At 47.7% G+C, this 26,858-nt stretch overlaps 1 protein-coding gene across 3 annotated transcripts in view; it reads right to left on the reverse strand.

Moving 5' to 3' along the window:
• LOC140386591 (V-set and immunoglobulin domain-containing protein 10-like) overlaps nucleotides 1-26,858 on the reverse strand; it is a 96,420-nt gene that overhangs the window by 19,192 nt on the left and 50,370 nt on the right. For all 3 annotated transcript variants that reach the window (XM_072469052.1, XM_072469053.1, XM_072469051.1), the window contains exons 9-10: nucleotides 10,606-10,662; nucleotides 8,267-8,323 (exon numbers count right to left, since the gene is read on the reverse strand). In XM_072469052.1, coding sequence (XP_072325153.1) covers nucleotides 8,267-8,323; nucleotides 10,606-10,662 — 114 coding nt within the window. The remainder of the gene's footprint in view (nucleotides 1-8,266; nucleotides 8,324-10,605; nucleotides 10,663-26,858) is intronic.

The raw sequence follows: 26,858 nt of genomic DNA on the forward strand, positions 1-26,858 counted from the left end.
GATTGAAGAGCCAGAGGAATTTCTGGAGCGTTTTAATGAAATCTACCGTGGGCAGTCAGGCGACTTGCTATATCAAAATGGTCAGAATTCCCCTCAATATTGTGCTATGTTAATGCATTGCCTACCACCTTCCGTGGCTACTGCTGTGAAATGTAATAACATGAATTGGACAGAGAACGACCCTTCCCAGATGGCAAGGGCAGTCAGATTTTATTGGAAGGAGGGTGTAGGCCAGGAAGGAGGCTCAGTTACAAAGGTTAAGACTGAGTATGTAATGAAAAAGGATGATCTGCGACCCCAACAAGCGGCAGAAATGGTACTTTACCAGCAGGAGCCCCAATATTGTGACTTTGGGTGGGTGGATCAGCGAGGGGGAGGATACCAAACCCACCCAAAGGGACCCTCAGCTCCTTTTTATGGCCCACCGTATGCATCCACAGCTTTACAACCGCCGCCCCCTCTGAGGGGCCATTGGTCTACTGGGAGAAGAGGACGGGGCAGATATAGAGGGAGCAATGCATGTTTTAATTGCGGCCGTGCAGATCACTGGCAACAGGAATGCCCCTTTAAAAGACAGGCAGTAGAAGGAGATTATCCGACCCAAAGGAGGGGGTACCCACCAAGGGGAGGACAGACGAGATACACTGACTTCTCCCAGGCAAACCCTTTCCCAACACAGGATTGACTAGCTAATTTAGTCATAAGGACTCTCCAATCGGACAGGGAACCTATTATCTCTCTGCAGATAGGAGATTAACATCACTCATTTGTAATCGACACTGGAGCAGCCATGTCTTCTGTGCAATCAGAACTTCGACTACCACTATCCGACCACACGCAGCAATTGTCGGGGTTCCAAGGACAGGTGTGTGAGTATCCTATTTCTGAACCTGTGACAGTCACTTACGAGAATAAGTCTGCAGATCATCAGTTTGTAGTGACTACTGGATTGGACTGTAACTTGTTGGCCCAAAATTTAATGTGTATCTTCCAGCTACAGCTAGAGTGCGGAGACGAGGGGGTAACGGTTAAATCATGGAGGATGAGACAACAGTGCTATATTTCTATCACCCCCCAGTGGTGGACGTTAGACATTGAACATTCACTGCATCACGTTACGCTGGCCTATGACAGAACTGGACAAAACAGGGAGTTGGAGGACAAATACCGGCCATTAATTGGGACCGAATGACCAGTCAAGGTTACAGCCACAGTCACGGGAAAAGAAGGTACAGGCGATTTTGTTACAATATCACCACATTTATGGCCACAGTCAGCTTCGGTAAGCCCTCATATTACACGTCAGGTCCACGACCAGTACCATGCCAGGGATCTGGGGCGAATGGTAAGGAGGGCAGTGGATCATTCGGATCCAACAGAGTACGCACTTCAAGTCATGCCGGACGGCACTACCATAAAATATTTTGAGGTCCCTGAAACAATTAACACTCGACTGCAGCATCACTGGGGACATGATGTGTTGGAATATGTCAATCCACAGGTCTGGACGGAATACCCATCACAAGTGGGAAAGACAAATGTTACACCTATTAAGGTAATGATTAAGGATCATGTAAAGCTACCTTCCATTCGGCAATACCCCCTGAAATCCCAAGCTGCTCCGTCTATAGACAAATTAATTAAAGAGCTGTTGCAACAGGGTATTTTGGTCCCTTGCCAATCAGAATGTAACACCCCCATACTTGCTGTGCCTAAACCAGCCAAATCAGACCAGTACTGATTAGTACAGGATTTACGTTCAATCAATGCCATTGTACAGCTGTTACATGCTCTCGTCCCTAACCCTGCCCACATACTGGCTCAAATTCCAGCTCAAGCCCGGGTCTTCGCCGTAATTGACCTTCAGCACGCCTTCTTTGCCCTCCCACTTGCAACTGAAAGCCAATATTTGTTTGCCTTCACTTACAATGGGCAGCAGTATACCTGGACCCGACTGTCACAGGGGTTCGTCAACTCACCTACACTCTTCTCCAGATGTCTGCAGACCCAACTCCAGGCCTTGACATTGGAGCATGGTTCCACTCTAGTGCAGTATGTAGATGACATATTGGTGGCAAGTCCTGACGAGCCCAGTAATAGGGATGATGTGATCCAATTATTGAACCACCTATCCTCGTTGGGTTATGTTGTCTCACAAGCAAAGGTCTTGGTGGCTCAGAGAAAGGTTAAGTTCTTAGGAGTTTTACTTACAGCCACAGAAAGAAGTCTCGAACCCAGTAGGATTGAACCAATATGCCAATTCCCCGCCCCTACAATAGCCAAGGAGGTTCGTCATTGGCTGGGTATGGTGAATTATTGTCGGCAGTGGATACCAAACATCACTGTCTATACAAAGCTGCTGACGCCTTACACTAGTGAAGAGGGGAACTTTACTCTCACCACCGAGGCACTCGAGGCCTTCCGTTGCCTGAAGCAGGCCGTGTTACAAGCACCAGCCCTCGGGAGGCCCTTGTACGACCGACCATTCCAGATATACTGTACTGTTCTGGAAGGATGTTCAACAGCGGTACTCACCCAGCAACATGGGGACAAGCACCGGCCCGTAGCATATTACTCTTCCAAACTCGACCCAGTGGCGTTGGGCCACCCTGTTTGCACCCAGATCTTGGCAGCGATATACAATAGTTTGCAGGCTGCTGCCAATATCACTCTCCAACAGGATATTACGGTGTATAGCTCCCACTCGGTAATCGCACTATTGGGGCAACTGCAGACTCAGCATCTTACCGCAGCTCGTCAGAATAGGTATAAGATATACCTTTTGAACAATCCACGTCTGACATTTAAATATTGTACCACTATCAATCCAGCCTGTTTTCTTAGCGGTCCCCCTGTCCATGAGGACGCACCTGGTCACGACTGTTTAGCCTTGATTCAGGAAACTACAACAATAAGGGACGATCTGAGTGATATTCCGTTCGAACAACCTGACATAATTATGTCTGTTGATGGCAGTGCATTAGTGAGCCCCACTGGCCGGAGATTGTCCGGTTACGCAATCGTAGGACAGGATGGTCTGATTCTAGAAGCGGCAGCTTTCCAGACCCCTTATTCAGCTCAACAAGCCGAACTTTTTGCCCTCACCCGTGCATGTATACTTGGGGGAGATCGTCGGGTAAATATTTACACTGACTCCCGATATGCTTTCGGGGTAGTTCATGACTTCGGACAACTCTGGAAGAATAGAGGATTCCTTACCTCGGCAGGCACGGAAATATCCAACCGGGGTTTAGTTAATGACCTACTGCAGGCCCTCCTTATGCCCGCGCAGATTTCCGTTATTAAATGCGCTGCCCACACAAATGGTAAGACCCCAGTTGACGTTGGTAATGAACGAGCAGATTGTGCAGCGCGCACAGCCGCGCAAATTCAGCGAGTGATGGTGCCTAAAATGTTAAGTCAGACTAAACGATCTACTATAAATATGTCTGCTTCTGACAAGTCAATGCCAACCATCCAAGACGTCATAAGGTTACAGGAGGACGTTCCTGAGAGTGATAAACAAATGTGGAAACGGTTAGGTTGTACATATGATTCTGTTTCCTCTTTAGAGACCACGCCAGCACATCAGACTTGTATGTCTGATGTACTGGCTTTATGGGTCATTGAATGTGTACACTTTGCAACTCATTGTGGGGCTCGAGGGACTAGTGATTTGTTGCTGGACACTTGGTGGCACCCTAAAATGCAGGGGTTGGCCCAGAGTATCAGTAATCGGTGTTTGATTTGTCAGCAATATAACACCGGAAAAGGTATCCCTTGTGGGATGGGGCAAACCCCGTTGCCCAGTGGTCCCTTTGAGACGATCCAAATGGATTACATTGAGTTGGAAAGTTGTCAATGTTATAAATATGTTTTGGTCATTGTGGATGTGTTCAGCAGATGGGTCGAGGCGTATCCGACTATCGATAATAAAGCTGCTACTGTGGTTAAAGTCTTGATGCGGGAAATCATTCCCCGGTACGGTATACCAGCTCAGTTAAGTTCTGATAATGGGCCTCATTTTATTGGACAAGGAGTTTTGCTCCCAGTTGGGCATACGCCAGCAGTTACACTGTGCTTATAGACCGCAGGCGGCCGGGTTGGTTGAGAGACACAATCAGACCCACAAAACTAAATTGGCTAAATTAAGAGCAGACACGGCACTGACATGGCTTAAGTTGCTCCCCGTTGCCCTCTTCCAGCTGCGGGTTACACCTGCGGGACCGGCCCGGCTCTCTCCTGCCGAGATTCTTTATGGCAGGCCTCTTAGAACTCCCTGGAGGATGCAGGTTCCCAGACTGGTTCAGTTTCACCATATGACTGAAGAGATGACCACCTATGTTCTAGCCCTCACGCAGGTGCTCAAGGAGCTCCATGGCCAGGTCCGCGCGGCTCACCAGCCATCGCCCCCAGTACCTAGCTCACTTTCAGTCCAGCCCGGCAGTTATGTCATGGTCAAAAATTGGACTAGGAAGGGGTCGGAGCCGCGATGGGACGGGCCCTTCCAAGTTCTCCTTACCACCCCACAGCAGTTAAAGTGGAGGGGCGAAGTGCTTGGGTCCACCTTCATCACTGTAAATTGAGTCCATCTCCACTACTGTAAAAGGTCAGATACTAACCTGCCTCCCTTCTCCAGTGCTATTTTACAGGTGTGGAGCATGATGGAGTGGCTACGCATCGTCTGTGTGATATTTGGCCTCACTTCGCTTGGAGTGTTATTGGCGACGGACATGGAAAAGGGGAATATTATTTATATTTGTAACCCCAACCAATCTACAAGGATACATCACCTATGCAAAGGTGATGTTCTTCGCTGCCCCCATAGACGAGGACACGGTATCGACTCATGGAAGGTCGTCAAAGTTAAGGAGAATGCAGGACTCATGAAGCAATTGCACCGGTCCCGGCGATGGGAAGGGAATATTATATGGACATTGCCTTGTTTTTGGAATACATGTAAATTTGATTTTGGATGTGTTAAGATTGGTGCAATAAAGGTAACATCAGACCGTCAGGAGAGCGTAGGAAGAGGCTATGAGAAAGAGAGAGGGACTAGAGAGAGGATAGGGCGTGTGAGAAGGGAAGTACAGCTAGAACGTAGGTTACCGGGAGATACGCTTAAGTTAGTTAAAGGCCAAACTGAGGAAAACCTGGGTAGTAAGAATCTCTTCTACCAGATTTACCATCGCTTGTATGGCCACGGACGGGTTGTCTGCTACCCGAACCCCGCAGCAGTGTCTAGTTTATTTTCTGTTTCACCGCTTTGGGGCACTCCCCAAACGGTGGTTCATTGTCAGCATTCCGAGCCACTGCCCGAGCAAGTCACTCTTCCTTACGATCCGGGTTCAGCACCACCGGCTATTTGCCTTCCCCTTCCTCGGGATAATTCCCATTCACAGAATGATAGGCTGCAACGGTGGAGGGCGTATATACCTAGCCACTTCACTCCCAATAGGGATTCCCGGTCGTACGAGAATTGTTTCAGCAGTGAAGGATACGGCTGTTTGCTGGTAGAGGTGGAAACGAATATAACATGTCTGTTCCCCACCTGTACGGACAGGAGGTGCCATATCACCCAGGCATCTGGCCAATGCGTTTGTTACAACACCACTTGCGTTCCATTGAACGCCGGCCTCCAGCTCCTTTGTGGCTGGGCGAATGTCTCTCATATCACTGTTGGGACTAGGGCTTTCCGCATTGCTAGGCGGCCCGAATGGGTGTTTCGAAGCTGGATAAACTGGGCTACTGGGGGATCCTTACGCAACCCATATACTGATTGTGATGCTAGCCTGCACACGGAGCAAGGATACTACTTTTTATTTAATGGCACAGCGACCAACGTTTTGTCACCCCCATTTCCCCGCCAAATTGCTATAGGGACTCTAGTCCCTACCACAGTCCCCTTCCCTTCGGCGTGGAAGCTGCATAATCAGTTAGCACGCCGGGCAGTCTCTGCTGAATTTTGCGAGAACTGGAAAAAAACTCAGGTTCTCGCACCCAACCGGGGCCACTCAGCCGGATGGGGGATTCTGAGCGTCTTGACACTGGGAGGTGTGGGGGGGTTCCTTGGCTGTCAGCAATAGGAATTATTTTATTTGTGGCCTTACCATCTTGGGAAATGAAACCTTGGGAGCCCTCGGGGCAATAACCAAGGGATTGTCTCAGCTACGGTTGTTTGCAATGCAGAACAGGTATGCTCTTGACTATCTTCTGGCCCGTGAGGGTGGGGTATGCGCCATAGTGCAGGGCAAGTGTATCATGGGAGTTCAGGACTTGACCGCTAACATCACTAAATTTATGGATCACATACGGGATCCCCTGGACGGAATGCAGGATCCTGGCTCTTGGGGTAACTGGGGATTTGGGGGTTGGAAGGACTGGTTGATAAATATGGCCATGTATTTAGTGGTGGCTATCGGCTGCATCTTTGTGGGCCTAGCTATCCTTAAATGTGTGTTGGGTAAAATGCGGGGTGCACTGGAACAGATAAACGCCCCTAAAATCTTAACTGTTAAAATCCATGAGGGTGCAGCAGATGAGGGGGGGCTAAGCCAGGAATTGGAAATGCAGCGACGGATCTTTTTAGATGAGGAACCGTAGCTATGGATTGGATAGTTCGGTTATCATGGAATGATAAAAGGAGGGAATGACGAATGTGATATAAAATAGTTACTTTAGAGATATTAGTTAATGTAATGTAGAGGTAGGCCAGTCTAATTCTGGTGAGTTCACAGACAAAGGATTTCAGACCGCATGGAAAAGCAGGAAGAGGTGTGTCCACCAAAGCAGGAGAAAAGGATGCTGGGTAATAGGGGCCAGAGGAAGGGATTGGAAGTGAGCCAATCAGAATAGATCAACAGGTCAGGAGGGATATAGGATGACCTATGGGCATCGTGTACGTGAAACTTGATGCCATTTGAATGTATCAGTACAGATTCCTTTGTTCCATATCCTCACTTGATTCCAGAAGTCCATGGAGCAGAATGTGCTTCGTGCTCCTGAGAATTGAGGAACGCTTGCAAGCTAAATAAAATAACTAATGCTGTACCTGCAAATCCATCTCGACTTTTATTGAGGCCAGACTGACGGGTAAAGAAACTTGGGATTCTACACAGACACATCAACTCTGGTTAAGACGGCTTTACTTCCAAGCTTGGTCAACGTACAAGGGAGAGTGATTTAGATAAATGACAAAATCACCCTACTTTACACTGATTATACAATTTTCCAAAAATCAATAGCCCACCCCAGTAGGGCTCGATCCAATGTTTGGAGCTGTCAATTTTACCTTGGCCAATAAAGTTAACTTTAGGCAGTATGATCACTGTAATCAGCTCATGATTTAACCGCATCCTGCCACTCGTTTTTACAAGACTCTTTATCCGTTATGTCTTGTTTTCCTTTCATTCCCATGTTACTTATCTCAGCCAGTTCCTGCCCACCTCATTGTTCATCTGGGTGCAGGATGTTGAAGTTGGTTCCTCTTTGTACCGTGGATTGTCTGAAACAGGTTGTTGGGGCCACTGATAAAAAACGCTTACTCAGCTGACTGTGTTATTGCTGTCCACACTATGTCTGTCTGATTCTGTTTGTCTTAAAAACATGGGCAAGTTACCCATCATGCATTGTGGCCACTACTTTTAGCAAGAGTTTAAATGCTTGATACTGCTATGTTCTAAAAATACAAGTTTAATGGTTCATAATGATTACTGGGTATACTTTCTATGATTAGTCTCAATTCTTAATAAACTAACCTTTGTAGAACTATTCTAGTGTTATCCTAGCTATCCGGTTTTAAGGGGTCTCATCTCAGGACACCCCGGTTCACATGCGACTAGCAAAGGTTGATTCCTTTATTCAGACATTTCTCGGGGCAAGTAAAAGAGCAACCACATTTCTGTGGGTCTGGAGTCAAATGCAGCCGGATCCTATCCGGAGAGATTTTCTTCTTTTAAGAACATCAAGGCAGCAGATTGATTTCTATGAAAATTTGTGATAGTTCCGTGGGCATCACCAGTGAGTCTCGATTTTTTTATTTTTTTTATTTCTAGAACTTATTGTTTTAATTTAAATGCTACCAGTTGCCTTGGTGAGATTTCAGCCAATGTCCTGAGACCATTAGTTGAGGCATCAGGGCTACTAGTCCAGTGATAATGTCTGTGTGCCACCATATCCCCTAGTAACATTACCAACTAAGAAATATTTTAGGATCCATGTATTATACATATGTGTATATCAATGCACAAGTATTATTCATACATACCTGTTTTTTCTTTTTTTTTCAATATTTTGACCTGAGCATATACAACTTGTGCACCATCTACAGGATGAAGAAAGATACAAACCCATTGTTTCATTAAAATTCGACATAAACATTGAGAGAATTATGAAACATATGGAGCTGGGGGAGGGTGTGTGGGTGTCAGTTGCAATGATATTTTGATGGGCTGAAATGAATTAGAACTGGCAGCAGTTTGATGAACGGCATCAGTACATGGACTAGATGGGACGAATGGTCTTTTCCTGTTTTGGACATGTTATATAAAAAAGTAGCATTAAACTGGTTTTAAAATAGTGCAAGAATATCCGTAGCATTTTAATAGGAGACAGTGCACAGTCAACATTACTCACCAGAGTAACACACCAGAATTTGTTTGTCAGTGACTTGGTTCATCTCATTGTTCAATAAGTCAGTGACCGTTTGGATGAAACATGCATCAAAAATAGAATGGGTGGTCTCATCCGCCATTCATGATGATCATGGCTATTTCAATAGGCTGACCCTGCCTTCCTCCCATATCCTTTAATGCCTCATGCTCCAATCTAATTCATTCTTGAAATTACAGAACGTTTTGACCTTAACTACATTTTATGGTAGTGAATTCCACATATTCACCACTCTCTGGGTGAAGAAACTTCTCCTCACCTCAATTCTAAAAGGTTTGGCCCTTGTCCTCAAACTATTACCCCAAATCTGTACTCCACTGTCATCGGAAACATCCTTTCCAAATCTATGAGCAGGGGGCAGGATGCAAAAGACACCATTGAACCACATGCATCAATAAACATAATGTGGAGATGCCGGCGTTGGACTGGGGTGAGCACAGTAAGAAGTCTTACAACACGAGGTTAAAGTCCAACAGGTTTGTTTCGATGTCATTCGCTTTCGGAGCGCTGCTCCTTCCTCCTCACCTGAGGAAGGAGCAGCGCTCCGAAAGCAAATGACATCGAAACAAACCTGTTGGACTTTAACCTGGTGTTGTAAGACTTCTTACTGTGCTCAATAAACATAGTTCACTGCACATTGACAGTGCAGGCCCCTGACACTAGCCCCACATAAGAGACAATATGCAAAAAACAGACAATTCCAACCTATGTAAATCTTTTACTAACTGTGGGATTTCTTTGTTTCATTTGCATGCTTCCTATAACATAGAAAGTAGTATTCAGTTTGAATCCCGACCCTAACCTTACATGCTCACTCGAGAGTAGTGGAAACATTGCCTGACTGAGTAGACATGACTCTATTGGTATTTGTAACCAGATTCACATGCTAACATTGGAAAGTAGCAGAGCAGTGTCAAAGGAAAGTATCTCCAGTATCAGATCAGGAGGAGCAAAATATGATGAAAATATTCATTGGAAACCATACTTCCTAACAAAAGATAGATATCAGTGTTTAGTATAACAGAGAGCTTCCCAATATTTTAGAACAGGTCTTGTTCACATGGCATCACCCCTAAGTGGAAAATACAAATTATTAGGATACTGTGGTTCAAAATATATGCCAACTATATATAAAAAAATGTATCCCCAACACCAGGAAATTTCAATACCACTGTGCTTTTTTTCCTTGTTTAGTATTCATTGTTCTACTGAAATCCTTTTACGCCTTTCCCTAGCTTACAGGTGTTTTACCTAACTGTCTTTTCTTGCCTTCTCGTAGCTTTATTACTGGCTATTTCTTTCCAAGGTGAAGACAAGCCAAACCACTCGAAACTGCACCTTGACTTTTTTCACACACCTCCCATTTCCACCAGTCACTCTTTATAACCTGGCCTCTTTAAACCTTCACAACCCAGAATTACATTATGATTGTTGATTTTTATTTTGAAGGAATATTATTGATCCATTCCAGGGTTGATTCTTCGTAAACCTGAAATGAGAAACCTCGGCAAATATATTTTATCCCTTCATGGGATATGGGCATCAGTGGTAAGGCCAGCATGTTTGGACAATCCATGTGGCCATTAACTGACTGGCTTATGCAGCCACTACAGAGAACAAAATGCAAACATTGTTTATATGTTCTGGAACGAGATAAATATACCTCACAAACCTCTTCAGTTGAAGTTACCTTGTGATATCTTATACTATCTGTCAAACGAGGCCTGGTGACCTTCAGAGTGTGTTCCGCACTTGTTCATAAAATGAAGTGGTCATTGATCTGTTAGCAGCACTTTTGCAAGGTATAATGAGCTGAATACTAAAACATTTTATCATCTGAAGGGTCTTCATATTGTTCTTCATGAGGCTCCAAGAGAAAATCCAGATGTGTACATGATTATTGCATATTTCAGTCCAGTATTCACGGTCACATACCTTCACTTGTACTTCCATCCAATATCTTCACGTCTCTGCAGGCATCTGGGGGAACATCTGTGGTGGAGAATTAAAAAGGAAAGACCGTCTATCTTACTCGCCCAACACGGGAACGCTGAATTTTGATAAAGAAAAAATAGAATACCTTTGATAAATTGAAATACTGAGTTAATTTGGTTAGAAGTGAATGGAAATGACAGGATATCACAACCTGATTTATCTCCATCTATTTCCTGTGCTAATCATATTATTTCATGTCAATATATTCAGTTAGAATTCACCACCATCCTATCAACTATTGTAAGGATATGTGAGCAGCATAGGACATTCACAGGGCAGAGAAATGGGTGGGATCCCGGGGGGGGGGGGGTAATCCCCCCGCCGGCCTCCCTGTTCTCCGGCGCCATTTTTCGGGCGGGGGCGGGATTCCCGCCACGCCGGCCCTTCCGTGCATGCGCGAACTCGTGCCGTCCCTTCGCCGTATGAGCGAACTCGCGCCGTCCCTTCGCCGCCAGCTGGAGCGGCGCCAACCCCTCTGCCGTCCACCAAGCCCCCGAAAGTGCAGAGAATTCCGCACTTTCCAGGGCTGTTGACGCCGGAGTAGTTGGCGCCGGCTTTCCCACCGGTGTGGGGACTTAGTCCCCAGAAGGGAAAATCCCGGCCAAAGTGTCAAATGACTGCATTGATTAGTAATCACTTTTGTGGAATGAACAATGTTTTAGTAAATGGAGGAACAAGTTGGTCTCAGCAAGTTCTGGTCTGCTATTATCTCCATAAGTAACTCAGAACCTTGTGTCTAATGCCATTATTATGGGACAGTATTCAGACCACACACACACATAAATGTTTGCACATGAAATGGATCGCCCTGTCAACTGATACTGGGCTCAAGTGAGATCGGGATTTTTTTTGTTCGCGGGATGTCGCCGTCCCTGGCGAGGCTAGCATTTATTGCCAGTCGCGAATCATGATTAAGAACGTGGTGGTGAGCCAACATCTTGAATTGCTGCAAGCCATGGTGTGTAAATAGACACGTAGTGCTGCTAGGAGGGGAATTCCAGGATCTTGACCCAGTGACAGTGAAAGAACAGCAATATATTTCTAGATCAGGATGGTGAGTGAGTTCGAGGGCTATTTGCAGGTGGCGGTCTTACCCTGCGCTTTTAAGTGGTAATGGCCATGGGTTTGGAAGGTGCTGTCAAAGGAGCTTTGATGAGAAGCTACAATGAACCTTGTACGTCATTGTGCATCGAAGTTGGAGGGAATTAATGATTCTGGATGGCGGAGTCAGTCAAGTGGGCTGACTTTTTCCTGGATGGTGTCGAGCTTCTTGAGTATTATTAGAGTTGCAATCATCCAGTATTGAATCACAACCCTGACTTGCGCCTTTGGCAATTGGAAATCCCACTCCAATAGGGTAACTTTCATCATTCCTGGATCGCAAAGCAGCTGATGGAAGTTGACCATTGTTTTGTGACTCAAACAATTCCAAAGATGTTTTAATTCATTTTTACGGGATGTGGCTAAGCAGCCTGGGCTTGTATATGTTGCACATCCCTAATTGGCCTTGAGAAGGTGGTGGTGAGCTTCCTTCTTTGGACCACTGCAGACCATGTGGTGTAGGTGCACCCACGGTGCTGTTATGGAGATAGTTCCAGGATATTGACCCAGCTACAGTGCTGGGATGGTGTTATATTTCAAAGTCTGGATGGTGAGTGACTTTGAGGTGGTGATGTTCCCAAGTACCGTTTGCCCTTGGCCTTCTAGATGGTGGTGATCATGGGTTTGGAAGGGGCAGACTGAGGAATCTTGGTGAGTTTCTGCAGTGCATCTTGTGGATGGTACATACAGCTGCGAGTGGCAGGTTGAGTGAATGTTTGTAGAATGAGTGCCAAACAAGAGGGGCTGCTTTGTCCCAGATGGTGTTGAGGTTTGTGAGTGTTGTTGGTGATGCACTCGTCCAGGCAGGTTGAGATTATTCCATAACCCTCCTTACTTGTGCCCTGTAGGTGCTGGACAGGCTTTGTGGAGTAGGAGGTGAGTTGTTCGCCGCAGGATTCCCAGCCTCTGACCTGCTCTTGTAACCATCTTATTTATAGGCTTAGTCCAGTTCAGTTTCTCATCAATGAAAACACCCAGAATGTTGATATTGGAGGATTCAGTGATGGCTATTCAATTGAATGTCAAGGAGCGATGGGTTGATTTTCTCTTATTGGAGATGGTCATTGCCACTTGTCATAGAGTCTTAGGGGTTCACAGCACAGAAAAGGTCCTTCAGCCCATCACGTCTGTGCCAGTCAAAAACAACTAAGTAAGTATTTGAACCCCATTTTCCAGCACTTGGCCAAGGTCTTGCATGCCATTGCATCACAAGTGCACACCTAAACACTTCTTAAATGTCATGAGGGTCTCTGTCTCCACCAAAACTGTTTTCTCACATACCCTCTCAACCTCATGTCTCCTACTTAAATCTATGCTTCCTGGTCATTGATCACTCCAGCAAGGGGAAAAGGTTATTCCTGTCCACTCTATTTCCCTCATGATTTTATACATCTCAATCATGCCACAGCCCCCTCCCCCATCTCCTCTGATCGAAGGAAAACAACCTCAATCTATCCAATCTTTGTTCATAATGAAAACTCTCCAGCTCTGGCAACATCCTGGTAAATCTCCTCTGCAGCCTTTCCAAGTGCTATCACATCCCTCCTATAATTTGAATTCTAGAACTACATACAATACTCTTGTTTTGGCCTACCAACTTTTCATAGTTCCAGCATAGCCTGCCTGCTCATAAACTCTATGCCTTAGCTAATAAAGACAAGTGTACCATATGCATTATTAACCAATGTATTCACCTGCACTGCCACCTTAAGGGACCGGTGTACATACACACACCAAAGTCTTGCTGATCCTTGCTGCTTCCCAGAGTCCTGCCGTTCATCATGTATTCCCTTTCATTGTTTGTCCTGCCCAAGTGCATCACCTTACACTTATCTAGATTGAATTCTATTTGCCACTGATCAGTCCATCTGATCAGCCTGTCTATATCCTTCTGTAATCTAAGACGATATTCTTCATTATCTACCAGCTCACCAACTTTCATTTCATGTGCAAACTTATTGACCAATCCTCTTACATTTATATCTAAATCATTCATGGCAACCAAAAATAGCAAGGGCCCGAACACGGATTCCTGTGGGACCCCACCGGACATAGACTTCCAGTCAGAAAAACACCATCACCTCTACTTCCTCTCACCCAATTCCAGGTCCAATTTGCCAAATTGTCCTTGGATCCCATTGGCTCATTCGAACCTTTGCTATCAGTCTCCTATATGGGACCTGCGTGACATGAATGTTACTTGCCAATTGTCAGCCCAAGCCTGGATATTCTTCAGGTTTTGCTGCATTTGCACGTGGACTGTCTCAGTGTCTGAGGAGTTGTGAATGGTGCTGCACATTTTGCAATCATCAGCGGACATACCCACATCCGACCTATTGTTGGCAGGAAGGTCATTGATGTAGCAGTTGAAGGTGATTGGGCCTAGGACAGTATCCGGGGGAACTCCTGCAGTTATGTCCCGGGACGGAGATGACTGACCTCCAACAATTACAACCATCTTCCTTTGTGCTAGCTAGGTAAGATAAGTTGCTTTCCACAGAATTTCAAATCCCTGGCCTTCTCTTGGAACCGAAGTAGTATAGTTTGCCCAGTTGTCATGTGAGAGTACCTTTAATAAAAGGATGTTTAAGCAATGTACTTTTAAGAAAACAGTGATATCAGAGAGTGGGTGGAGCTGAGCTCAGTTCAGCCATTTTGAAATTTCAGTTTTGAGGAAAAGAGCTTGGGTGTGTGTCTGTGTTTGCAGTGAGCTGGATCTGCTGTGATCTCTGCCATGAAAGACTATCCCTGGATCATTTGGGTGATTTAAACTCATAATAATAAAGCCTTTTACCTGATGTGTTTCTGTTTAAAGGTGTTAAGTCTCTCTTGGATGTTGAAAGGAATAACTGAAGGAGTATTTTGTGTTGTAATATTTGTAATATCTTTGAAGTAAAGGGGTGTTAAGACATCCAATGTTTATTTAAAAGTGTCAAGTTGAGTTCATGGAATAAACATTGTTTTGTGTTTAAAAACCCACGTGTCCATAATTGTAATATCACACCTAGGGATCAAGCCGTGTGCTCGGAAAAGCAATAAATACATTAAAGGGGGAGGTTGGTTGAACTCCATGATACATTTTGGGGTTCTGAACACCCCTCGCCCATAACAATTGGGGGCTCGAGGGGGATAAAAGTCTATCTATTGGATTGGCTTTTATGAACTTAAAGACAGTGAAGGATTGTTGCTTTTCCAGTGTGGTATTTTAGTTTAAGTGGGGAGTATGCTGTGGACAATGGCTCTTTCAGAGGCTCAGAAGTTTTTGGAGTTGGACGCGGTGACATGTGATACCTTACGGACAGAGACTAAATGCAGACTGTTGGGTCTGGCAAAAAGATTGCAGTTAACATTACCTGACAAAATGCGAAAAGATGAGGTAATTATGGCGGTGGTTAAGCATTTAAAGTTGCCTGAGATAGAGTTTAACTCATGGGAAATGGCAAAAATTCAGTTGCAAATGAAACAAATGGAACATGAGAAAGAATTAAAGCGGCTTGAATACGAAAGAGAGAGAGCGGAAAAAGAAAGAGAAAGAGAGAGAGAGGAAAAAGAAAAGGAGAGAGAAGAAAGGAGAAAAGAAAGAATAGCCCTAGCAGAACAAAAAGAAAAAGAAAGGGAGATACAGATCAGGGAAAAAGATAAAGAGAGGGAGTTTCAACTTCAGAAAATGGCCATGAAACATGACAATCAGTTAAAATTGGCAGACATGAAGGGAAATGTACAGTTGGAGGATAGTGATGAGGATAGTGAGAAAGAGCGTCATAGTCGAAGGCTTGGTGGGAATCTATTTAAATATGTCCAAGCATTGCCAAGGTTTGACGAGAAGGAAGTGGAAGCCTTTTTCATTTCATTTGAGAAGGCAGCTAAACAAATGAAATGGCCACAGGTCATGTGGGTATTACTGATTCAAACAAAGCTGGTAGGTAGAGCTAGTGAAGTGTTTGCATCACTACCGAAGGAGGTATCTGGAACGTATGAGGAGGTGAAGAAATCCATCTTAAGTGCATATGAGCTAGTGCCTGAAGCTTACAGACAAAGGTTTAGAAATTTAAGGAAAGAATTTGGTCAAACATACATGGAGTTTGAAAGGCTCAAACAGAGTAATTTTGATAGGTGGATAAGGGCTTTGAAAATAGACCAAATGTATGAAGCTCTCAGAGAAATTATCATTTTGGAGGAGTTTAAAAATTCAATTCCTGATGTAGTGAGAACTCATGTGGAAGAACAGAGGGTTAAAACTGTGAGATTAGCAGCAGAAATGGCAGATGATTATGAATTAGTTCATTAATCAAAGATTGGTTTCCGACATCAGTTTCAGCCGGTGAGGGATAGAAACTGGGGACATGAGAAATACTCAAGTGGTAAAGGTAAAGGTGATCTGATGGGAGACAATAAAGAGAGTGTACCTCAGGTTAAAAAAGAAATCCAGAAGGGTGGAAAAGAAAAGAAAATTTTCAAATGTTTTCACTGTAATAAACTAGGCCATGTAAAGTCACAGTGTTGGTGGTTGAAGAAAAGCACTGGGAAGGCTGATGTGGTAAAACAGGATAAGACAGTGGGGTTTGTTAGAGTGGTAAAGGAAAGCCCAAGGGAAGCGAAGGAGATGCAAACGATTGGACAGCCTGTTCAAGAAGTAATTGTTAAGAAGGTGCCAGATGTATTGAAAGAATTGACTTGTGTGGGTAAAGTTTACTCATGTGTATCAGGAGGAGCAGGTAAAGAAGTCACAGTTTTAAGAGATACAGGGGCTAGTCAATCTTTAATGGAAAGAGATGAGGAATTATGTAGTTTGGGAAGAATGTTGCCAGAAAAGGTGGTGATATGTGGAATTCAGGGTGAGAGGAGTAGCGTTCCATTATATAAGGTAAGGTTGGAAAGTCCAGTGAAGAGCAAGAAGTGGATGTAGGAGTAATAGATAAACTATCTTGTCCAGGAATACAATTTATCTTGGGTAATGATATAGCTGGGTCACAGGTGAGAGTGATGCCTACTGTGGTTGATAATCCAGTGGAAAATCAGTCAACTGAAGTGTTGAAGGACGAATATCCTGGGATTTTTCCGGATTGTGTAGTAACAAGGTCGCAAAGTCCCAGGTTAAGACAAGAGTAGAAATCAAAGAGTGAAGATGAAGTTGAAATGCAATTATTAGAAATGATTTTTGATCAGATGGTTGAAAAAGAACAAGAACAGGTGGAGGATGAGGCGGATATTTTTAATTCAGGAAAATTGGCGGAGTTACAACAGAAAAATGTAGAAATAAAATGGATATATCAGAAAGCATATACGGAAGAGGAATCTGAGAGTATACCAGAGTGTTATTACCGTAAAAGTGATGACTTGACGAGAAAATGGAGACCTGTACATATGCAGCCGGATGAAAAGTGGGCAGAAGTTCGTCAAATAGTATTGCCGGTAGGGTATAGAAAGGAGGCGTTGCGAGTTGCACATGAGGTACCAGTGGGAGGCCATTTGGGAATGAGGAAAACTCAAGCTAAAATCTACAAACATTTTTATTGGCCTGGACTACATAAAAATGTCGTTAAATTTTGTCAATCATGTCACACATGTCAAGTGTTAGGGAAACCTCAAGAAGTGATAAAACCAGCACCCTTAATACCCATTCCAGCATTTGAGGAACCTTTTACGAGGGTCATAATTGATTGTGTAGGACCGCTTCCTGAAACAAAAAGTGGGAATCAATATCTTTTGACTCTCATGGATGTGTCTACTAGGTTTCCAGAGGCCATTCCAGAACGTAATATTACAGCTAAAAGGATTGTGGAGGAGTTACTTAAATTCTTTACTAGATTATGAACTACCCACAGAAATTCAATCGGATCATGGATCAAATTTTACCTCAGAATTGGTCAAAGAAGTTATGGATAGCTTCGGAATAAAACAATTTAAATCAACTGCGTACCATCCAGAATCACAGGGAGCGTTAGAAAGGTGGCACCAGACATTAAAGACAATGTTGAGTGCGCATTGTCAAGATTATCCAGAGGATTGGGATAAAGGAATCCCATTCGTATTGTTTGCAATTAGGGATGCACCTAACGAGTCTACCAAATTTAGTCCTTTTAAACTAATTTTTGGTCATGAGGTAAGAGGACCACTTAAATTGATTAAGGAGAAATTTGTTGGTGAGAAATCGGAAATTACACTATTGGATTACGTGTCAAATTTTAGGGAACGATTAAATAGAGCAGGTAAATTGGCTGGACAACATTTGAAAGTTGCACAAAATGTGATGAAACGGGTAGCAGACAAGAAATCCAAAGTTCGTCGTTTTGCCAGTGGGGATAAAGTGTTAGTGTTGTTACCAGTGCTAGGGGAGCCTTTAAAAGCTAGGTTTTGTGGACCGTATCAGATTTAAAGGAAATTAAGTGAGGTGAATTATGTGGTAAAAACACCAGATAGAAGGAAAACTCACCGAGCGTGTCATGTGAATATGCTTAAAAGGTACTTTGAAGACTTCCGGTTGCGGTGATGCGGAGCGAAGCAGCACATTTCGGCGGCTCCCGCTAGAACGGACTTTTGGGCTCTCCAGAGGAGCCCCAACGGAAATGTTTCGACCACTTCCTGTGTGGGAAGGTGAGAGCAAGGTCCCCCTTCCATAGTGTATGGAGGGGACAAGAAGTGGAGCGGGAAAAAAAGCGGCTTTGGAGCAGCGAAAGAAACGAGGGAGAAAAAACAAGATGGCGGAGGGCGTAGATCGAGCAGCATGGGGGCCGGAGCAGCAGGAGTTTCTCAGGCGCTGCGTGGAGGAGCTTAAAAAAGAGGTGCTGGTGCCACTGCTGACGGTGATCAAGGGGCTGAAGGAGACCCAGAAGGCCCAAGAGGTAGAGATCCGAGAGGTGTGGGAAAAAAGCACCGAGAACGAGGACGAGATCTTGGACCTGGCGGTGAAGATGGAGGCGCACGAGGCGCTGCACAAGCGGTGGCCCGAAAGATTCGAGGACCTGGAGAACAGGTCGAGGAGGAAGAATCTCCGGATTCTGGGTCTCCCTGATGGGGTGGAGGGGGCCGATGCCGGGGCGTATGTGAGCACGATGCTCCATTCGCTGATGGGTGCGGACGCCTCTCCGAGTCCCCTGGAGCTAGATGGGGCTCACCGGGTCCTGGCGAGGAGACCCAAGGCCAACGAGCCGCCAAGGGCGATAGTGGTGAGGTTTCATCGTTTCGTGGACAGAGAGTGTGTCCTGAGATGGGCCAAGAAGGAGTGGAGCAGTAGATGGGAGAATGCGGTGATCAGAATCTATCAGGACTGGAGCGCGGAGGTGGCAAAGAAGAGAGCTGGTTTTAATCGGGCCAAGGCGGTGCTGCATAGGAAGAGGGTGAGATTCGGAATGCTGCAGCCAGCGCGACTGTGGGTCACATTTCAGGATCGACACCACTACTTTGAAACGCCTGAAGAGCCTTGGACCTGTATCCAAACGGAAAAATTGGACACAAACTGAGGGTCTGTGGTTGTGGGGGGGATGTCGATTGTATACAGGGTTTTAACTATGCGTAAGGGATGTTCCACGGGTGGGGCGATGGATGGGGATGGGGGAAGAGATTTAATGGGGAGACTGTGGGGAATGTGGGCGCCGGTGCTGGAGGGAGGGGAGGCCCGGGGATGGGGGAATTGGGATAAGGCCGCAACAGGAGCTGCGCCACAGGGGGTGGGGCTGGCTCAGGAAAGCACGGGCTTTTTCCCACGTTAGGGAAGGACGGAGGGGGGGGATGGAGGAGCGCAAGGAGGAGGGGGGATTTCCACACGGGGGGGGGGGGGCAACGGGGAAGCGGGGGAAGCTGGGGTCAGCAGGTGTCAGCTGACTTACGGAAGTGTTATGGGGGGAGCAAAAGAGCTAGATTTGGATCTAGCGGGGGGGGGGCGGAAAATAGGGTTGCTGCTGCATTGGCCGAGGGGGTACTGAAAACGGAAGCGGTGGTCGGGGTGGGGGTTCCCCGTCTGGGGGACTGGAGGGTGCGGGAGGCACGGGCACGGGACTGGCCTAAAACAGGAGATGGCTAGTCGGCAGGGGGGGGGCGGTGGGAAGCCCCCCAATCCGGCTGGTAATGTGGAATGTGAGGGGCCTGAATGGGCCGGTTAAGAGGGCCTGAGTGTTCGCGCACTTAAAGGGACTGAAGGCAGACGTGGTCATGCTTCAGGAGACACATTTGAAGGTGGCAGACCAGGTCAGGTTAAGAAAGGGATGGGTGGGACAGGTATTCCACTTGGGGCTGGATGCGAAGAATAGAGGGGTGGCAATACTGGTGGGGAAGCGGGTGTCGTTTGAGGCCAAGAACATCGTCGTGGACAATGGAGGTCGATACGTGATGGTGAGCGGTAGGTTGCAGGGGACGTGGGTGGTATTGGTAAATGTATACGCCCCAAACTGGGACGATGCTGGGTTTATGAAGTGTATGTTGGGGCGCATTCCGGTCCTGGAGGTAGGAAGCTTGATAATGGGGGGGGGGGGGGGACTTTTTAACATGGTGTTGGACCCAGCATTAGATCGTTCCAGATCTAGGACGGGGAAGAGGCCGGCTGCGGCCAAGGTGCTTAGGGGGTTTATGGACCAGATGGGGGGAGTGGGTCCGTGGAGATTTGCCAGGCCTCTGGCCAGAGAATTTTCTTTTTTCTCCCACGTACACAGAGCCTACTCCCGGATAGATTTTTTGGTTTTGAGTAGGGCGCTGATCCCGAAAGTGGAGGGAACGGAGTACTCGGCCATAGCCATCTCAGACCACGCCCCGCACTGGGTGGAACTGGAGTTGGGAGAGGGACCAACGCCCGCTGTGGCGTCTGGATGTGGGATTACTGGCAGATGAGGATGTGTGCGGGAGGTTGCGGGGGTGCAGTGAAAGGTAATTGGAGGCCAACAACAACGGGGAGGTGCAGGTGGGGGTAGTATGGGAGGCGCTGAAGGCGGTGGTCAGGGGAGAGTTAATCTCCATCAGGGCTCACAGGGAGAAGAGAGAGGGCAGGGAAAGGGAGAGGTTAGTGGGGGAGATTTTAAGGGAGGACAGGAGATATGCAGGGAGAGGCGAAGTCTCCAGACGGAGTTCGACCTGTTGACCACAGGGAAGGCAGAGGCACAGTGGAGGAAAGCACAGGGGGCGACGTATGAGTATGGGGAGAAGGCAAGCCGGATGCTGGCACATCAGCTCCGTAAGAGGATGGCAGCGAGGGAGATAGATGGAGTCAAGGATGGAAGGGGAACTACGGTGCGGAGTGCGGTGAAAGTAAATGAGGCATTTAAGGCCTTCTATGAGGAGCTGTACAGATCCCAGCCCCCAGCGGGGGAAGAGGGGATGCGACGATTTTTGGACCAACTGAGGTTCCCGAGGGTGGAGGAGCAGGAGGTGGCTGGTTTGGGGGCGCTAATTGGGTTGGAGGAGCTGATTAAAGGACTGGGGAGCATGCAGGCGGGGAAGGCCCCGGGACCAGATGAGTTCCCGGTTGAGTTCTACAGGAAGTATGTAGACCTGTTAGCCCCGTTGCTGGTGAGGACTTTCAATGAGGCAAGGGAGGGGGGGACCCTGCCCCCGACAATGTCTGAGGCGATGATCTCTTTGATCCTGAAGCGGGATAAGGACCCACTGCAATGTGGGTCGTATAGGCCGATTTCGCTCCTTAACATGGATGCTAAGTTGCTGGCAAAAGTGCTGGCTACGAGGATCGAGGACTGTGTCCCGGGGGTGATTCACGAGGACCAGACGGGATTTGTAAATGGCAGACAGCTAAACACCAATGTGCGGAGGCTCCTAAATGTGATAATGATGCCACCGGTGGAGGGAGAGGCGGAGATAGTGGCAGCTATGGACGTGGAGAAGGCCTTTGACCGAGTAGAGTGGGAGTATCTCTGGGAGCTGTTGCGGAGGTTTGGGTTTGGGGAGGGGTTTATCAGTTGGGTTAAGCTCCTATATAGAGCCCCGGTGGCGAGTGTGGCTACGAATCGGCGGAGGTCGGAGTATTTTCGGCTGTATCGAGGGACGAGGCAGGGGTGCCCCCTGTTGTTTGCATTAGCAATTGAACCTTTGGCCATGGCATTAAGGGAGTCCAGGAAATGGAGGGGGGTGGTCCAAGGGGGAGAGGAGCATCGAGTGTCACTGTATGCAGACGACCTGTTGCTGTACGTGGCGGATCCAGTGGAGGGGATGGCGGAGGTCATGCAGACCCTAAGGGAGTTTGGGGACTTCTCGGGCTATAAGTTCAATGTAGGGAAAAGTGAGCTCTTCGTGGTGCATCCAGGGGACCAGGGAAGAGGGATAGACGACCTACCGTTTAGAAGGGCAGAAAGGAGCTTTCGGCACTTGGGGATCCAAGTAGATAGGAGTTGGGGGGCCCTGCATAAACTTAATTTGACGCGGCTGGTGGAGCAGATGGAGGAGAACTTCGAACGATGGGACATGTTGCCACTCTCGCTAGTGGGCAGAGTACAGTCGATTAAAATGATGGTCCTCCCGAGGTTTCTATTTGTGTTCCAGTGCCTTCCAATTATGGTCACCAAGGCCTTTTTTAAGAGGGTAGGCAGGAGCATCATGAGTTTTGTGAGGGCAAACAAGACCCCGAGGGTAAGGAGGGGTTTCTGGAGCGTAGTAGAGACAGAGGAGGGCTGGCGTTGCCGAATCTGGGTGGCTACTATTGGACAGCCAACGTGGCGATGATCCGTAAGTGGGTGATGGAGGGAGAAGGGGGGGCATGGAAGAGGTTGGAGATGGCGTCCTGCAAAGAAATGAGCCTGGGGGCGCTGGTGGCGGCACCGCTGCCACTCTCGCCGACAAGGTACACCACGAGTCCAGTGGTGGCGGCAACGCTAAAGATCTGGAGGCAGTGGAGACGACACAGGGGTGAGATGGGAGCCTCGGTGTGGTCCCCGATCAGAGATAACCATCGGTTTGTCCCAGGAAGGATGGACGGGGGGTTTCAGAGCTGGCATCGGGCAGGGATCAGAGGAATGGGGGACCTGTTTAATGATAGGACGTTTGCGAGCATACGGGCGCTGGGGGAGAAGTTTGGGCTACCCCCAGAAAACGCTTTCAGGTACATGCAAGTGAGGGCGTTTGTGAGGCGGCAGGTGAGGGAATTCCTGTTGCTCCCGGCACAGGGGATTCAGGACAGGGTGATTTTGGGTGTATGAGTTGGAGAGGGCAAGGTGTCGGCGATATATCAGGAGATGAAAGAAGAGGAGGCGGCTTTGGTAGAGGAGCTGAAGGGCAAATGGGAGGAGGAGTTGGGGGAGGAGATTGAAGAGGGTCTGTGGGCTGATGCCCTAAGGAGGGTTAATTCCTCTTCCTCATGTGCCAGGCTTAGCCTGATACAGTTTAAGGTTATTCACAGAGCGCATATGACAGGAGCGAGGCTGAGTAGGTTCTTTGGGGTGGGGGACAGATGTGGGCAGTGCTCAGAACGCCCGGCTAATCACGCCCATATGTTCTGGTCGTGCCTGGCACTGGAGGGGTTCTGGAGGGGTGCTGCGAGGGCTATGTCTGAGGTGGTGAAAGTCCAGGTCAAGCCAAGTTCGGGGCTAGCACTATTTGGAGTGGCGGACGAGCCGGGAGTGCAGGAGGCGAAAGAGGCCGGTATCCTGGCCTTTGCGTCCCTGGTAGCCCGGCGGATGATCTTGCTAATGTGGAACGATGCGAAGCCCCCCAGTGTGGAAGCCTGGATAAATGACATGGCAGGGTTCATCAAACTGGAGAGGATAAAGTTTGCCTTGAGAGGGTCTGCGCAGGGGTTCTTCAGGTGGTGGCAACCGTTCCTAGACTATCTCGGGGAGATAGAGGTCGGTCAGCAGCAGCAGCAACCCGGGGGGGAGGGGGGACACGTTTCTTTCGGGGGGTGGGTAGAAGGGTGGGCGGGGAAGGTTTTTTTTCCTAGGGGCACTTGAGGAAGGAAATACATAAACATGTGGGAAAGTCGATATGTGCGGGAGGAACCCATTGTACAAAGTTCTGTATTATGTTGAATTGATATGTTTGTGTCTTGCTATCCGACTTTTCTTTTCTTTTTTTTTGTTAGGGGGGGGGGGGTTTGAATGGTTGAAAACTTTTGTTGAAGAATTCTGAATAAACATATTTTTTTAAAAAAGGTACTTTGAAAGGGAAGGAGAGAAAAAGGAGGTTTTAATGATTCTAACTCAAAGTGACGAACCAAATCCAGATGACTGTGAATTTGATATACCTCAAATTAAATTGGAAAATGAGGATGTTCTTAAAAATTGGGATGAATTGTTAAGTTACCTTCCAGAGGAAAAACGAACTGACCTGAAAGAGTTATTGATATCACATGGGCAAGTTTGTAGAGATAAATTGGGAAGTACTAAAATGGCTATACATGATGTAGATGTGAGAAATGTTGTTCCTATCAAACAACATCCATATGGACTTAATCCTTTAAAATTGGCACAGGTTAACAAAGAGATTGAGAGTATGCTGAAGAATAGCATAATTGAAGTGGGTTGCAGCCAATGGAGCTCACCCACAGTGATGGTACCTAAACCAGACGGTACCCAACGGTTGTGTGCGGACTATCGAAAGGTGAATGCAGTTCCAAGAACGGATTGTTATCCTATCCCACGTTTGAAGGATTGCAATGAGAAAGTGGGACAATCTGCTTTTATTTCCAACTTCCAGACATGGAAAGTCATTTTAAACATCGTATGGAGTTCTTCGATCGACTTATGGAGGCGGGTTTGGTGATGAACCTAGCCAAAAGTGAATTTGGAGAAGCCCGAATCACTTTGCTTGCAGAGTTTCCGATACCCTCAAGACAAAGGGAAATAATGCGATTTCTTAGCATGAGTGGATTTGATCGAACAGTTGTGCAAAAGCTTTGTGGCGTGATTACTCCACTGATGGAATTGTTGAAGAAACGTAAAAGATTTCATGGACAGCGGCGTTTCAACAGGCATTTGACTGCCTGAGAGCTGTGATCACCAATGTTCCTGTATTGGAGAATTGCAAGGGACTCTGGTCAGATTGAACTAAAGTATCTGATTCTAAAGAGAAATGCCGAGGAGTAGAGGAATGGATGGATCGTGCAGAGACTTTGTTCAAAGAGACTGTCAATCGAGAAAGATTTTGGTTGGAGGAAGAAGAACAAAGAAAAATGGACTATATTATAATGCCTGTTAGCGTGCCTTGTTTTTTAAAAAAAAAAGGTATATTTACTGTCTATATTTCTTAGTGGATGGTACAAAAGTGAAAAATGAAACCATCTTGAAGTTGATGGTTTATTTATTTTTCTTGGTGGGAGGTGTCATGTGAGAGTACCTTTAAGAAATGGATGTTTAAGCAATGTAATTTTAAGAAAACAGTGATGTCAGAGAGTGGGTGGAGCTGAGCTCAGTTCAGCCATTTTGAAGTTTCAGTTTTGGGGAAAAGAGCTTGGGTGTGTGTCTGTGTTTGCAGTGAGCTGGATCTGCTGAGATCTCTGCCATGAAAGACTATCTCTGGATCATTTGGGTGATTTAAACTCATAATAATAAAGCCTTTTACCTGATGTGTTTCTGTTTAAAGGTGTTAAGTCTCTCTTGGATGTTGAAAGGAATAACTGAAGGATTATTTAGTGTTGTAATATTTGTAATATCTTTGAAGTAAGGGGGTGTTAAGAGATCCAATGTTTATTTAAAAGTGTGAAGTTGAGTTCATGGAATAAACATTGTTTTGTGTTTAAAAACCCACGTGTCCATAATTGTAATAACACACCTAGGGATCAAGCCGTGTGCTCGGAAAAGCAACAAATATATTAAAGGGGGAGGTTGGTTGAACTCCATGATACATTTTGGGGTTCTGAAAACCCCATAACACAGTTCAATTTTGAATCAGTGGTGGCGCCAGGATGTTGACAGTGGGAGATTCCGTTATGGCAATGCCATTGGATATCTGGAGAAAAGTTGGCCAGTAAGGACAGGGGTGATGAGTGAACTGGGACGTCATTCTCCGACCCCCCAGCGAGTCGGATAATAGCCGTTGGCCGCCGTGAATCCCGCCCCCGCCGGTTGCCGAAGTCTCCGAAGGGAGAAAAGTCGGCGGGGCGTTAACGGCGCCGCTGACGTCGGAGAATTGCACGGGTGGGCGCAAGGCAGCCGATTTTGGACCTGCCGATATTCTCCCGTCCGGATGGGCCGAAGTCCCGTCGACGTGATGACCGGTCACGTCGACGTAAATCAAACCTCCTTTTAATCGGCGTCAACCTGTGCTCCAGGTTGACGCCGATCAGCGTGGAGGTGGGTGACGGCCTGGGGGGTGGTTAGAGTGGGCTGGGCTCCGGGGGAGTGCCGGGAGGGGGGGTCCGTGCCGGGGAGGAGGATGGGGGAGTCCGTGCCGGGGAGGGGGATGGGGGGGGTCCGTGCCGGGGAGGAGGATGGGGGGGTCCGTGCCGGGGATGGCCGGGGAGGGGGATGGGAGGGGTCCGTGCCGGGGAGGAGGATGGGGGGGGTCCGTGCCGGGGAGGGGGATGGGGGGGGTCCGTGCCGGGGAGGAGGATGGGGGGGTCCGTGCCGGGGAGGAGGATGGGGGGGTCCGTGCCGGGGAGTAGGATAGGGGGGGCCGTGCCGGGGAGGAGGTTGGGGGGTCCGTGCAGGGGAGGAGGATGGGGGGCCCGTGCCGGGGAGGAGGATGGGGGGGGTCCGTGCCGGGGAGGATGGGGGGTCCGTGCCGGGGAGGAGGGTGGGGGGGCTCCGTGCCGGGGAGGAGGATGGGGGGCCCGTGCTGGGGAGGAAGATGGGGGGGTCCGTGCAGAGGAGGAGGATGGGGGTGTCCGTGCCGGGGAGGGCCGGGGAGGAGGATGGGGGGTCCGTGCCGGGGAGGAGGATGGGGGGCCCGTGCCAGGGAGGAGGATGGGGGGGGGGTCCGTGCCGGAGAGGAGGATGGGGTCCGTGCCGGTGAGGAGGATGGGGGGCCCGTGCCGGGGAGGAGGATGGGGTCCGTGCCGGGGAGGAGGATGGGGGACCCGTGCCGGGGAGGAGGATGGGGGGTCCGTGCCGGGGAGGAGGATGGGGGGCCCGTGCCGGGGAGGAGGATGGGGTCCGTGCCGGGGAGGAGGATGGGGGGTGTCCGTGCCGGGGAGGAGGATGGGGGGTCCGTTCCGGGGAGGG

Source organism: Scyliorhinus torazame, chromosome 12 (genome assembly GCF_047496885.1).
Source record: "Scyliorhinus torazame isolate Kashiwa2021f chromosome 12, sScyTor2.1, whole genome shotgun sequence".
NCBI classification, from domain to species: domain Eukaryota; kingdom Metazoa; phylum Chordata; class Chondrichthyes; order Carcharhiniformes; family Scyliorhinidae; genus Scyliorhinus; species Scyliorhinus torazame.